This window comes from Bos mutus, chromosome 23, assembly GCF_027580195.1.
Source record: "Bos mutus isolate GX-2022 chromosome 23, NWIPB_WYAK_1.1, whole genome shotgun sequence".
Taxonomy (NCBI): domain Eukaryota; kingdom Metazoa; phylum Chordata; class Mammalia; order Artiodactyla; family Bovidae; genus Bos; species Bos mutus.
The window spans coordinates 22,822,800-22,836,719 of NC_091639.1; the positions used below are offsets into that span (position 1 = coordinate 22,822,800).

Sequence of the window (13,920 nt, forward strand, 5' to 3'; positions counted from 1 at the left end):
CGTGTGCTCATTCAGGGAAAGATCGCTGGTGAAGGAGGCATGGGGCTCCAGGTCAGTTGTACAATATACTCTGCTCTCTATAAACAGGTGAGAATATCCTTACACCTTAATCCCTGGTACCCTGTCTTAGTAACTGGGATAGATGCTCAGATGTGAGGAGATCTAGGGATAGAAAGGAGAAATGAGGTGAATGTCATATAAGTGGTTGCCAGATAAGCATCCCCTTGAACTTGGAGAAATAGAGATTCTCCCACCTGCCCAGATGTACTGAACCAAAAGTGGGTTGGACCCCAGCAGTCTGTTTTTAACAGTGCTCCAGAAGAATCTTGGGAGATGCACAGACACTGTTTACCACTTGGAACACACAGTACCTCCTGGGTTCCTTTCAGTTATGGATATATGGGTTTTCTCAGCCTAAGGCAAAAATCACCTGGGGAGGGGTAGTGTCATATCATAGTCCCATTCTAAACTGACACTAGTGTTCCACCTAATAACTCCTGCTACAAAGAGCACAGTGTTAAGTCTCAAATTTCCCTTTATTATCAGTAATTCTAGGGACTAACATAATTACTGATACTGCTGCTACTTAAGGATGCTTTTCTGACTATAATGAATTTCAGGGTAGAGTGGGGGTATTCTACAACTCTTAACAGTACAAGTAATTACTGCTTCGCTCCCACTGTAAAAAGCACATTGAATGCAAGAGAGAAAGCTACACTCTAGCGTTCATTTTGAATTAGTTACACCGAATTAAGTATCAGTACTTACTGATTTATTTGACAAAGTTGAGACCTGCAGACCATCCCTTAAGATTTGGTCAGGGAAGAATTCTGGACAACAGGCTTAGTTTAAATAAGTTGGGGGTAGGTCATCAGAAGGCATGGGAGCCCTAGGGGATTGGCAGTCTTGGCAGTATGGGATTGGGAAAGGGAACAATTCCCTTCCAAGGCAAGGCACAGGCTATTTGGCAAGGAGAGGTGATGTGCTCACGGAGCCAGCTGAAGTGTGTGCAATAACGGGACCATTCAGGCAACTTGAGTTATGAGATGGGGCATCACGAAGGTCCAGGGTTCAGGCTGTTCGCAGAGGCTTGTGGTTCACCTGGCAAAAAAACAACAGTGGTGACTGTGTGAACCAGGTACCTGTTCTCCCAGGCTCCCATCTGGACGAATGGGCTGCAGGGAAGACATTCTTACAGAAGTATTCTAGTTTTTCCTAGTACCCTATCTCACTGCCTTTGCCAGGCAGTCATTCAGATTCTTGCATGAGTGAAGAAAGGGGTGAAGGGGGCCAGATCTCTGTACAGACCCTCAGGGAGACTCCAAGGAACCCAGCTCAAAGGTCACTGATTCAGCTCAGTGCTTTTATTTACATAGGCATTTATTTAACACACTCTTCATATAGTACTATGTGCTAGGCACTAAACACTCCAGGTATTTACCCATTTAATCCCCTTAACAATTCAACAGGGTGGTTACTTTTTGACCTGGCTTTAAGGTGAGGAAACAAGTGCAGAGAAGATGAACTTGTCTAAGGTCAGCTGGCATGCACTTCAGCCAGGATTCACACAACAGTCTGGCTCCAGATCCCACTCCCTGATCTCTACCATAACCAACAGGTGACTAAACGGGCACCAAGGAAAGCAGTGATACACCTTGGAATTCAACGTCAACAGGCTGTCACCAGTTCCTTCTGCTAGTGGGTTAGTTCCCTAGTGACTCAGAAGATAGTCTGCCTGCAATGCAGGAGATCCAGGTTCGATCCCTGGGTCAAGAAGATACCCTGGAGAAGGGCATGGCAACTCCAGTATTCTTGCCTGAAGAATTCCATGGACAGAGAAGCCTGGTGGGCTACATACAGTTCATAGGGTTGGATCGAGTTGGACACAACTGAGCTACACACACACACAGCCACACATACACAGCCACAGCCACACACAGATACACACACACACACGTGTGTGTGACCAAGAAGAGCAGAGGCTCTAGAGACAGCAGGCCTGGGTTTGAAGCCCAGCTTCACCATGTATGAACGACATGGGCTAAACTGAAAGTTCAGTCACTTTGTAAAACCCTACACACCCCAAAGGAAGTTTTAAAAAGTTTTTTAAACCATTTGTGCAGGAGCTTAGCACTCTGTCTGGCACATGGAAAGCAATGACTAAATGTCAGCAGCCCCAGGCCTCCTGGGTGCTAGGCCCACGCTGGGCCCGCTGTGTCATGTGCCACAGGAACCTGGCAATTCGGCTCCCAGCCCCACCCTAGAAACCCTCACCTGGGAGATGCTGACGCCTGTGAGTCTCTCAACACTCTCTGGCAGGCGGCTCAGGATGTCCAGCACTTCCCCGGTCACTTTGGCTGCTCCCATGGCCCCACTTCCACTGGACACCAGTGTGATCTTATTGGCTGAGGTCAAGGGACCACTGATCTCCTCTGCCACCTGGTAGGTAAGATGTCCACTCAGCACCAGGGTCTTACCACACCCATCCTAAGACTCCTTACTCTGGGTTTTAAGACCTGTGTTCTTCGCTTTTGTGAGCATCACCCTTCCTTGTTCTGGTCACTGGCTGGTAATTCCCGCCCCTAATTCATGGCCCCTAGCCTGGTTCTCCCCTGGCCCCTCGTTCCCTCCTGTCCCTCCACTGCTCTTGTCCATATGCCCTCCACCGCCCCCACCCCCATCCCTACCCCAGACCTGGGGCAGCTTCTCCAGCAGCATGTCCAGCTGAGCAGCCTCCTGGTACAGTTGGAATGCTTCTGCCTTCTTGGCCATCTGCTCAGCCTCGGCCCTGGCTCGGGCCCCTATAGCAAAGGCCTCGGCTTCTCCACGCATCTGAGGAGGGTACAAGACACGTGAGATATGGTAGGTAAGGATGAGAGACCCCAGCACCAGCAGCACCCCACTCCCTCCATCAGTTGGCTAACTCACCCGCACAGCCTCGGCTTCTGCCTCCGCCTGCATGATCAGCTGGGACCTGGGCAAAGGGGAGTGGAGGGGGTAGTTGAAGAATAGCCCTTGCTCTGGGAGAAAGATTCGGCAGGAGGAGGACAGGTAGAAAAGGCCTCAGCTTTTTGTCTGGGGGCGCCCAGGTGGTGAAAGAACCCTGAGGGGGGCAGGGAGGGGTGTTTACTTCTCTGCCTCCGCCAGGCGCTCCAGCTTGTAGCGCTCGGCTTCCGCCGGCTTGCGCACGCGGGCCTCCAGTTCCTTCTCCCGGCGGGCGATCTCCTGCTCCTGCACTGCCACCTGCTGGGCCCGCTCCACCACCTGCACCTGCACCCGCTGCTCCTCGATCTGCTGTTTCGTCTTGGCCACCTGCGTAGGAGGGATGCTCAGAGTCAGAGTTGCGGAGCAAGCGCCTGGGAAGCAGGGAGGGCCAAGGCTCCAGGGCAGGATATTAACATAGAGCACACCACGTGCAGCTGGTCTCCGTGGGCTCAGCCTGCCCAGTGCAGTCCATTTCTGGGACAGATCTGAGGTATGGCCTGGGGAGGGGTCTGGTCCTCCCCCAACAGGGCCAATATCCATGGTTAGGGCTGTTCCCCAGGCAGTCTTAGCTAGCTTCAGGGCTGGATAGGGCTGCAACCCAGCCCGTTTGCCCTCAGGCCAGGTGAAGCATCTCTCCGCTGAGCTCCCCATCACCCTATTTCTCCACCAAGTCTTCCTGTAGAGTATGAGCGCCTGGAGGGCACTGCACGCATGGTGACCATCCCTCACCTCCAAGTCCAGCCATTTCTCTCCATCAGTGTAGCGGTTATCTTAGTGGCAACTGGCAACTGGCTTCTGAATAGCCTCTCGCCAGCTTTTGGGGAGTAGGGGGACGGTGTGTGTGTGTTTATCTTTTGTAGGTCGTCCAAATTCAAAAGAAAAAAAGTAAAGCAAGATCTCTTCCCACCTATTTCTCAAGCCACCTGGTTGGTTGCCTTCCTCTCAAACAACCACTGTGACCAGCTTGTTGTGTATCCTTCCAGGGCTACTGTAAGCAACCACAAGGGTATGTATACATCATAGACTACTTCCTCTTACTTAGGCAGATTTCATTTTCTTGTTCCTTGGAGAGTACAGGGGTCAGAAGGCTCTTGCCAACATGTCGGTGAGCAGAGGTCTGGAGGAAGAACATACTTCTTGCCTCATTGCTCTGGCTTAGCCATGCACCATCTTGCCTGTGATATATCCACATGAGAGATGGAGCCCCTGCCTTTAAAGGGCCCATGTGTTCATTCCAGAGGAAAGGGGCTTCTAGACGTGGTACCTTGTCCTCTTTGACCCTAAAATTTCAAACCTGTTCCAAACTGGACTAGTTAACGCTTGACCTCAGGGTGCAGCATCATGGTGCTCCTGTGTTAGAGCCCCCACTTCCACCCCCTTCTTTCTCTTCTTTAGACCCAGCCTCCAGCCATTCCCTCAGAAAGAGTACATGGGATATGTTTTTTGAGATCTTGCTTCTGTGGGTTTTTGATTTCGTTCTTTTATTTGAATGATGATTAAGTTGAGTACAGGTTGTGAAAGTGAAAGTGTTAGTCGCTAAGTCGCGCCTGACTCTTTGCAACCCACGGACTGGTAGTCCACCAGGCTCCTCTGTCCATGAGATTCTCCGAGCAAGAATACTGGAGTGGGCTGCCATTCCCTTCTCCAGGGGATCTTCACAACACAAGAATCAAACCAGGGTCTCCTGCATTGCAGGTAGAGTCTTTACCGCCTGAGCCACCAGGGAAGCCCCCTGAGTTCAGTTTACTATGCTGTTATTAATTTTCCACCAGAATTTTGAAGGCATTGCTCCATGGTCCTCTAGCTTCTTGAGAAATCTGAAGTCATTCTGCTGCTTGACATCTCTTCATTCTCTCTGGAAGCTTTTAGTTCTTTCATCCTTGGTGTTCTGAAATTTCACAGTGATGTGCTTCAAGGCAGATGTTTTTCATCCACTATGTTAGGTACTTGGTGGATCATTCAATCTAGAAAGTCAGATAAACATGTCTGATTTTTTTCACTGATGATTTCCTTCCATTTTGTTCTGTTGCATCTCCTGGTCTGGCCTCTTAATATTCTTTCCTAATTTTTCCATCTGTTTTGTTCTATTTTCCGACAAATTTGTTAGAATTTCTCTTCCATTGTTTTTTTTTTTTTCCATTTCTGCCACCTTATTAATTTCTAAAAGCTCTTTGTTTTCTGTGTCCTGATTTGCTGGATATGAATTATTCTTTTATCTTACTGAGGATATTACTTTTTAAGCTTTCTTCTCTCTGCATAGCACATATCCTTCAAACTGCTTTGCTCTGCTTGTGGTTTTGGCCTGTCCTTGTTGCAGGATCCTTCATATGTCAGGGAGTCTGTGCTTGTCTGCTCACAGGGAGGAAGGTCAGAAACACTGAAGGGAAGCTCTGGGTATGTGGGTGAGGCTCGGAGGCTTTGAGCTTCACTCTAGGGTGACCCGGGTAGTTCATCTGCTGAGGAACCTCTGATTCAGGACCTTCAAGTCTTTCATATCGGGTTGGTCATGTTCCCCAGAGCAATCTTTTGATCTCTTCTTTGGAATATGCGGGTTCTGGGAGCCATGTGGAATAAGGGGCTGGGGAAGCGGTCGGTATTCAGCATTCAATAGGCAGTCTCTTCATGCCTGTTACTGGGAGAGGGAGCATCACTCAGAGGCAGACAGCTCTGAGAAGTCACTTTTCACCTGTTTCTCCTTATTTCAACCAACTTATCCCAGCTCCAGAGGCCCCTGGCGCTGACAACTTCTGTGCCTCAGGTCATTTCATTGTTTTCCCCCCTGCAGCTTTGTGCTCAGCTGTCTTGGACACTTCTTGAGTCGTCAGTTGCCCCGACTTTCCAGCTCCCACAGTGATGCCATGGTTTCTGTTCCTTCTGTTCCTATTCGCTCCACCTTTTTTTTTTCTCTCCCAATTACTCTATGTGAATTTAATGAGATTTTAAGAGGGAGTGCAATTAGCTGCATTTATGCCATTCACAGCTTTGACAAACCTAATTCATCTTCTTGCTTCCTCTGTTTTCTTTTGACAATCAATTCTTGATGCAGCAGCTGGACTAATCTTTGTAAAAATGTAAACTAGACCAGAGTACTTCCCTTCCTGAAGTTCTCCAATAGTTTCCCATCGTGCTTTCAATCTTCTTCTAAGTTTCCATCTGTTGTTGTGTGCTTAGTTGCTCAGTCATGTCCTACTCTTTGCAACCCCACGGACTGTAACCCACCAGGCTCCTTTGTCCACGGTGACTCTCCAGGCAAGAATACTGGCTCCCCAAATCCTAGGAGATCTGCTTCCCTCTGCCTCTCCTCACTCACAGCACACCAGTCATGCTGGATCAGAAACCTCCTTTGTGTTCCTGGGACACAACCCCTCTTTTTTACATCAAGATCTTTGCATGTGCTAGTCCCCTGCCTAGTCACTTGCCATATATATAAATTCTATTTGAACAGCACTGGACTAGAACGTTCTTAGCTCACAACTCTTTACATTGCTGGCTCTTTCTCATCTTCAGGGTTATCTTATATATCATTTTCTCACAGAAGGTTTCTCTGATCATCCCCAACCTAACAGAGTACCCCCTCCAATAGAATACCACCAATTTATTTCCTTCATAGCAGTTAAACAACTTAATTAGAGCCAATGAAGATTATTTATTTGCTTATTAGTTGTCTCATATATTATAATGTAAAGCTCCATGAGGGCAGGAATTTTATTCTATCTCATTCATACTTATATACTCACCTCCAAAACAATGCCTGGCATATAGTAGGCATTTAATAGATCTCTGTTGAATAAATCCTTATTTTTCCAGCACCTAGCACAAAATCTGACACAAAACGAGGGACTAATAAAAGTTGAACAGAACCCAAACCAGGCTATCCTTTGATTAGCAGACAAGGAAAGCCATGTTGAGAAGATAAAGTCCCACCCAAGCTGGTGGTTTTCACTAAATCAATACTTCTCAAACTTCAATGTGTACATGAATCACCTAGAGATTTTGTTAAAATATAGATTCTGATTTGGTCTGTTGGGCTGGAGCCTCGGATTTTGTATTTATAACAAGCTCCCCAGGGATATGCTGTTGCTGGGAGGCAGACCACACTTTGAGCAGTGAGTACTATGCCACACTCAGGCACCTATCAAGCCACCCAGGGATTTAATATCATAACTAAAGATGTGTTACACTTAATGCTTTCAGCCTACACCAACTCTTGGCAAAAATGAATTTCATAATATTGGGTAAAGGTCTCAAAGTACAGTTGATTCTCATTATTCATGGTAGTTCCGGTTTTCACAAAGTAGCCATGAACACTGAATTAACCAATACTTATTGTGGGATCTTAGTTCCCCAACCAGGGATTGACCCCTGCACTGGAAGCACAGAGTTTTAACCACTGGATTGTCAGGAAAGTCCTATGTATCTTTGTTTTATGCATTTCTGCGTAAAGACACCATATGTAATGTATTTGTTGATTCATTAGCAATGAACTCACATCCAACAGCACTATAACTCATGCCCGAAAGCAGCTTATCTAACACATGTATATTCTCCATCAAGCACATCAAGTCTTCTTGGACTTAGGAACTCTAGACGGCACTCAGCACCACACTTGGGGGCATTTTGAACTGTGAAATCACCAACACAGAGCACAAAAGTGCAAAATATGTAGCAGTGAACATACTGCGAAAATGACATTGTTTACAGTAGGAGCTAAAACAAGGAAAAAACATCTTGTTCAACTGAGAGGCACGTTATCAGGCAACTCAAATTTTTCTCCACTCTGTGCATGTCTGCAAATGGTCATCAAGACAAAGAGCACTAGGGAAACCATTACTCTTTTAGCATTTAAACCAGTGCTCATTTAGCATTAGCTCTTTAGAATATTTTAGCATTGAGGCAAATTCTCAAATACAAGATCTGCAAATGATGAGTATCAACTACACTTTGCTGCATTATCAAGGCCCCCACAGGTCACTTTGTGGGATTCAGAGCCCAAGTCCATGTTTCTCTTCCTCACACCCTCTGTGATCACCAGGGCTGCTGGGAGCCTTGGAGGACTGTCGTGCAAATGAGAAAAAGGCACCCGTTCCTCTGGGGAGATGCAGACCCATTCACGCACAGCTTGGGGAGTGGAGCACAGGCCGATCTGAGCTCTGGTTCACCCTTCATCCAGGTGCCCTTGCCCAGGACACAACCCGCCCCAAGCCCCTGATCAGCCCTATCTACACCCCCTTTCTAGGCCTTTTCTTTGCTTTTCAGCTGAAACATTTAGGTCTTTTAAATCTTCCTCATATGGAGGAGTTGGGTCAGAAACCGAGAGTCAAAATAAGGGGATCAAAGTCAGGATATGAGAGAGAGTGGTGGCCTGAGAAGAACAGGGAGGGAGTGAAATCCAGCCTGGCCACAGGGCCAGCATGGGGACTCTGACCTGAAGTTGGTAGGCCAGGTCAGCCTGTGCTCGGCGCGTGTTGACTTCGATGTCGTATGCGGCCTTCTTCAGCTCGTAGTCCCTCTGTGCCTTGGCCATCTCAATCTCACTCAGGTACTGAGCAGACACCTTTTCCTGCTTGGCTTTGGCCTCCTGTTCATGCAGAGATTGGGTAGGACATCAGAGAAGGCAGAAGAAGGCCCAAGGGAGAGAGCCTGCTCTCCGCCGAGCTCCTCCATCTTCGCCCTGGGCCCGGCCTCATCTACATCCTCTGCCAACCCTGCTTCACTGGCCTCACGCCACCCCCTCTCCCATCAGGTACACAAAAAGCCCTCAGAAACCAAGCAACCCCCAGCTCTCTCACCCGGATCCCGGCATCTCTTTTGGCCTCTGCTTCCCCAATCCGAGCATCTTTTTGGACCTGAGCTGTTCGAGCCTTCCCCAAGGAGTGCAAATAGTCCTGTGGGAGAGATGCAGATGTCACAATCCTCAGAAGGGAAGGTTTACCAGATGGGAGCAGGGAAGTAGGGAGGACCAACTGCTGAGGTTTACCTGATCGTCGTGAATGTCCTTCAGGGTATAGCTGACCACGCTGATGCCCATGTTGACCAGGTCTGAGGAGGCCACTTTGAAAACCTGCTCTGAGAATTTCTGCCTGTCCTTATAGATTTCCTGGGATAACAGGATGGAAAGAAGAAGGAAGGGACATGCTCAGATCCTCTGGCCACCATCTTCCTCAGACTAGTTGGGTTCTTAGGCCCCTTGCACTCTGGCATCCCTTCCCGATCTCTCCCTGCCCTCAGGCCCACCTCCACAGTCATGTGGGCCATGATAGCCCTCTGGTGGCCCTCCAGTGTCTCCAGCGCGATGTGGGCGATCTCTGCCTCCGTCTTCCCCAGGAACATCTGGCAGGCGGCGGCCAGCATCTCCTTGTTCTGGCCCTGGATCTTTACCTGTAGCCAGAACAGAGTTGGGGAGGGTGTGGGGAAGACCTCCTGAAACCAGAGTACAGGCAGGTGCCTTGGGGATCCCTGGAGAAGTGGAGACTCGCAGAGAAATTTCTCCACAGGCAGAGATAGGGAAAGCCAATGTGAGAAGATTCTTAATGTCTGGGGACACAGAAGATGCTGGGTGGGGGAGTGGGCTTTGGGGGAAAGGCTCTGAAAGCCTCACCTGGGCAATGCCAGTGACTGAGATGGGGACCCCATGGCGAGTGTAAACCTTTTCACTCTTGACATTGAGGGTCAGTGTGTTGAGTGAGATCCTAAGGGAAAGAGAAGGGATGGACAGCGTGAAAAGGAAGAAAGGGAGAAAACGGGGGTTCCCTTTCCCCAGTTTTCTTGCTACCTACCTCTGGATTTGCTGGATGCAAGGCAGGACAAAGACACGGCCTCCAGCCACCATGACTGGGGGGCTCCGGCAGAAACCTGCAAGGGGAGGGGGCAGTGAGCTGTGGTGGCCCGTGGCCGCGGTAGAACTGTAACGTGGGGAGACAGAACTTGGGAAGGGAGCGCGAAGCAACCTCCACGAGGAAAGCTGGAAGCTGACAGGGGCCAGGGGCAGTCCAGGCCTTGGAAGGCTACGCAAGGAATAATCACAAGTGGGTGGCATGCAGCCATCGTGGGCGGGGTGGACAGAAGGCCTGGCTCTGGGGAACTGGTAGGGAGACAGGGAAGAGACCTCTGCAGGGGCGGGGGCTCACTGGCTGAGCAGAAAACAATACTTACCGGAGACCACCATGGCCTCATTTGGGCCACAGGTGAAAAACATGGCTCAGGCTGGAGCTGGAGGAGGGGGAGAGAAAGCCTTTGCGGATGCGAAGGGGCGCCGCGCAGTCCACAGGAGCGAACTCTTTCCCTTTCCAGTCAGTCACGCCCAGCCTGCAGACGCCGAGGCCCAGGATCTTCCGCAACCCCGGATCCGCTAAGGCTTTTTCTGTGAAATTTCGCAGACAGCCAGCGATTCTCAGCCGCTCACCGCGCCCCACCTTCAGTGATATGAAGCTCTCTGGACCCGGAGAGGTCCCCAGACCCTTGCGTTACCCTCCCTGTTCCTCTGCAACCCACTCCATCTCCCCTCCCCCACCTACCTTCCCGGACTCGGGCGGCGGCCCGGCTGGGGTCCCGGGGAGGGCGGGGCTACGTAGGGGACCTGGGAGTCTAGCAGGTGCCACCCGTGTAGGGTCTCCCTGGGAGCTGGGCCCGCGCCCCCAACCCAGCCGCACCCTACTGCTGCTGCAGACGCGACCCCGCCCCCCGCGGAGGACCACCCCCTCCACCCTACCCCCGGCCTCCGGCGTCCGACCCGCCCCTTTCCCGGCAGGCCCAGCTCAGATCCGCAGCCCTCGAGAGCTGCAGAAGCGGCCCCGGAAAGGGGGAGGAGGCCCCACTTAGCCGCCCTTCCGGGGCCGGAAGTCCCGCCCAGGCCGCCCACGCCCCGCCCCGCGCGACGTGACTTCCCTGAGTCCCGCACCCGGGGAGAGGGAGATTGACTCATGTCGGATTTGCCCCTTGTCAACTAACTGAGAAAAACCGCAGATTGGGCAAAGACTGACAGCATCACACGGTCACAAGATGCTGAGTTCCGTGGCTCCGGGAGGAGGGACTCAGGGGCCCGGGGAGGAGCACCGGCTGGGGACTTGGCCGCGGCTCCTCCTCCTCCTGGCGCTTTGAGGAGAATGGGGGACCGCCACTTGTAAAGAGACACTCACATGACTGCTGACAGTAAATCAAGTTTATTTGTGTTCATAGAACATACGGGGCGACCCCAGAGCAGCCTCCTGACAGCCCACCGACCCCGCAGCCACCCCCTTGGAGGCAACTTCAAGGAGAGTGTAGGCCAGGGACCTTATTCTCAACGGTTCCCCGAATCTTCACAGACTCGCGAGTTGAGATGCTGGAGGACTGAGAGTGTCACTGCGACCCACCACCATCCTTGACTCCCAGCCTGGGCGCCTTCTCGACCCGGGTTTCCTCCATCCCTTTTCCCGGCCTCGCTTAGTTCTGGGTGCTTGCCTCCACCAACCCCAAAGAGCCCAATAAATACCCAGAGACCTGCATTTGCAGCAAGGTGCACATCTCGCACTCCTGCATAAGTTAAAATAAATATTACATACACCCCTCCATCACCTAGGGGGACACACATAAATACACATAAATATTATTAGGAGCAATGAGAAATAAGTTAACGACGCACTCATTCCCCACCCGGCCTAGCCCCGGCGTGCCGGTGCCTGTCTCTCCCAGGCTCGGACTGGCGTCTCAGCCGTAGTGTTCTGTGTGCGAGTTGCCTCGCGAGTCCCAGTTTGGGATACGCTCTCGCGCACCAGGTACACCCAGTGTTTCTTGGTTTTTCAGGTTCTTTTAGGGGATGTGGGGAGTCCCGGTTAGAAGGCGGCCGGGTGTTGCTGGAGAAAAGTGCTGAGATCCAAAGCGTAGTCCGAGGGCTCCGAGGTCAGATTAAGGGGCTCGAAGACCGGGGTTGCAGCGGTGGGCGCGGGGGACGGCGCGCTGGAGATGTCCTCCGGGGCCAGGGGTGCAGACGCACTGTCTTCAGCCATTAGGATCTGGCAAAAGATGATGGTCAGCAGGACAAAGAGCAGCCTTTTGGCAGGGTTCGGTTCCTCGACTGGCAGCTGACGCCGGACCTGAGGGGAGGTGATAAAAAGAACAGGTCAGATCGGGGCCCCGGCGTCCAGTAGTTCACCCTCCTCTTCCCCCGGGATTGTCCACTTCGGCGACACTCACCACTCGTGGGTAGAGGACCCTACGGCTGCGCTTTCGATGCCCGCGGGTGGCGCTAGGGCGCGCAGCGGGGGCCACCGCGGGCTCCGGGAGAGGGTCGAAGGTGAAGATCTCGGGACCGGAGCCCCGTCGGGGTCCCGGGCTGGCGGAGGAAACCGGGGTCGGAGCCCGCAGGACGGTCATGGTGGGGAGGGAGCTGCGAGAGTGACACATTGTGCGCTGCGCTGAGCCGAAGGACGAGTGGCCCCGCAGTCCCGCAGAGCTAGTTATGTACCCCGAGAACTGGGCGGGCCCTTCTCAACTCCACCCTGGGGTGGGAGCGGTTGGACGGTCGGCTGGAAATTCCGAAGATTAAGCATAGAGAGGGGGCGGGGACTTGGCTAGTGCCAACCGTAGGCACTCCTCAAGTGTGTGTTGTGAGTTGTGAGTGGAGGCGGGTGAAATCCCAGACTGCGGGCACATGTCAGGACATGTGGCAGCTGGAGAGGGGCCCACAGACAGTTTGAGACGGTTCAGCCACAAATCCCCATCTCTGGGGACGTGCAGAAAGGCTTACATAAGGAAGTCTGGCCCTCTTGCTACAATCCTGATCCAGCAGAGTCTAGGAACCACAGTTACAGTGCATATTTACACGTTTGTAGGGACTGAGAAAACAGCAGCCTAGGAAGGAAGTCATTAAGAAACACTCAAGAAGCCCAAGAGAAATGAACACAGTAGCACACACAGACACAAGTCTGTCTGCTTTAGCTCGCACACGCACACACACACCACGTTGTAGAGGTGGAAAAATTTCTCCTTTTCTTCCAGTTTCTTTGGCTGGTTCAATAATTAAATTGACCTAGGACAGATTAACAGGAGAAAACAAATTTAATTGCATACTTAACAGGAGCCCAAGAAAACTTGAGACTCAAAGGCAGTCAGGCAATTGAAGTTTATATGCCATCTTTAGCTAAGGAATGGGAAAGAGGCCTGGGGCTTGAAGGGGAGGTGGGTAATTCACAGGAAGATGGGAAGAGCAGGTGATTGTTAATGAGATGTTTGTCCTGCCAAGCAGGTAAGTTTTTCCGGTCAATGTCATCGCTGGACCAGGCCCCCTACTTCAGTTATTTAGGCCGTGAAATGAGAGGTGCAAGGCTTCTCTTGATTCTGCTGGATCTTGATTGCTCCAAATAATTCACATGCCAGAGGAGCACATTTTGGGGTGGCATATTCTGTCCCCCTTCAACATGCATATTACATACACACATGCACAGAACGAAAGTGCAGCGACTGCACAGGGGCAACCCCACGATGTGCAGAAATGTGCATGCATGACTGGAGCAGAGGACCACAAAACACAAAGGCAAGAAATGAGCAGCCACCTGGGTTTCAGTTTATATGAAGAACATTTAAACTGTGAGACATTATGCAAATGTTGTAGTGATGATAATAACACAAGAGAGAATGGACACATTTTCATAACTGCCTTAGAGACAGCTGCTCTGGACACAGAATTTAACATCTTTTGAGCATTCAACAGGGCCAGTGTGTGTGTGTGTGCGCTAAGTTGCTTCAGTCATGTCCAACTCTGCAACTCTATGGACTGCAGCCTGCCAGGCTCCTCTGTCCATGGGATTCTCCAGGCAAGAATACTGAAGTGGGTTGCTATTTCCTCCTGCAGGGGATCTTCCCAACCCAGGGATTGAATCTGTATCTCTTATATCTCCTGCATTGACAGGCAGGTTCTTTACCACTAGTGCCACCTGGGAAGCCCCAACAGGGCCAGAC

General features: G+C 51.2%; 2 protein-coding genes across 5 annotated transcripts; both read right to left on the minus strand.

Annotated features, from left to right (window-relative positions):
- Positions 1 to 750: 750 nt before the first annotated feature.
- Positions 751 to 10,804, minus strand: FLOT1 (flotillin 1). 4 transcript variants are annotated; one of them, XM_070361267.1, is made up of 13 exons: positions 10,694 to 10,804; positions 10,138 to 10,345; positions 9,762 to 9,837; positions 9,584 to 9,674; positions 9,220 to 9,363; positions 8,963 to 9,082; positions 8,775 to 8,870; positions 8,411 to 8,563; positions 3,131 to 3,312; positions 2,929 to 2,974; positions 2,695 to 2,832; positions 2,275 to 2,439; positions 751 to 1,101 (listed from the first exon to the last, which is right to left on the minus strand). In XM_070361267.1, the coding sequence occupies exons 2-13, from the start codon at positions 10,178 to 10,180 to the stop codon at positions 1,072 to 1,074; spliced, it is 1,284 nt and encodes a 427-aa protein (XP_070217368.1). In that variant the 5' UTR covers positions 10,181 to 10,345; positions 10,694 to 10,804; the 3' UTR covers positions 751 to 1,071. The 4 variants fall into 4 exon arrangements, with proteins under 4 accessions (XP_070217368.1, XP_070217369.1, XP_070217366.1 ...); XM_070361268.1 differs by lacking the exon at positions 10,694 to 10,804 and adding an exon at positions 10,500 to 10,672 and having other exon boundaries at positions 10,138 to 10,194; XM_070361265.1 differs by lacking the exon at positions 10,694 to 10,804 and adding an exon at positions 10,500 to 10,671.
- Positions 10,805 to 11,125: 321 nt separating this feature from the next.
- Positions 11,126 to 12,407, minus strand: IER3 (immediate early response 3). Its single transcript, XM_005906957.3, has 2 exons — positions 12,157 to 12,407; positions 11,126 to 12,056 (listed from the first exon to the last, which is right to left on the minus strand). The coding sequence occupies exons 1-2, from the start codon at positions 12,364 to 12,366 to the stop codon at positions 11,796 to 11,798; spliced, it is 471 nt and encodes a 156-aa protein (XP_005907019.1). The 5' UTR covers positions 12,367 to 12,407; the 3' UTR covers positions 11,126 to 11,795.
- Between the last annotated feature and the right edge of the window lie 1,513 nt (positions 12,408 to 13,920).

Bases quoted from the DNA above. Each gene is read 5' to 3' on its own strand.
- FLOT1 (XM_070361267.1), bottom strand. From the start codon at position 10,180: ATGTTTTTCACCTGTGGCCCAAATGAGGCCATGGTGGTCTCCG. The intron at 8,564-8,774 runs GTGAGAGAGCTG...CTGCATGAACAG, and splicing joins AAAGAGATGCCGGGATCCGG to GAGGCCAAAGCCAAGCAGGA. The intron at 1,102-2,274 runs GTGAGGGTTTCT...TTTTTTTGCCAG, and splicing joins CAGGCGTCAGCATCTCCCAG to GTGAACCACAAGCCTCTGCG.
- IER3 (XM_005906957.3), bottom strand. From the start codon at position 12,366: ATGTGTCACTCTCGCAGCTCCCTCCCCACCATGACCGTCCTGCGGGCT. The intron at 12,057-12,156 runs GTGAGTGTCGCC...ACCTCCCCTCAG, and splicing joins GGGTCCTCTACCCACGAGTG to GTCCGGCGTCAGCTGCCAGT.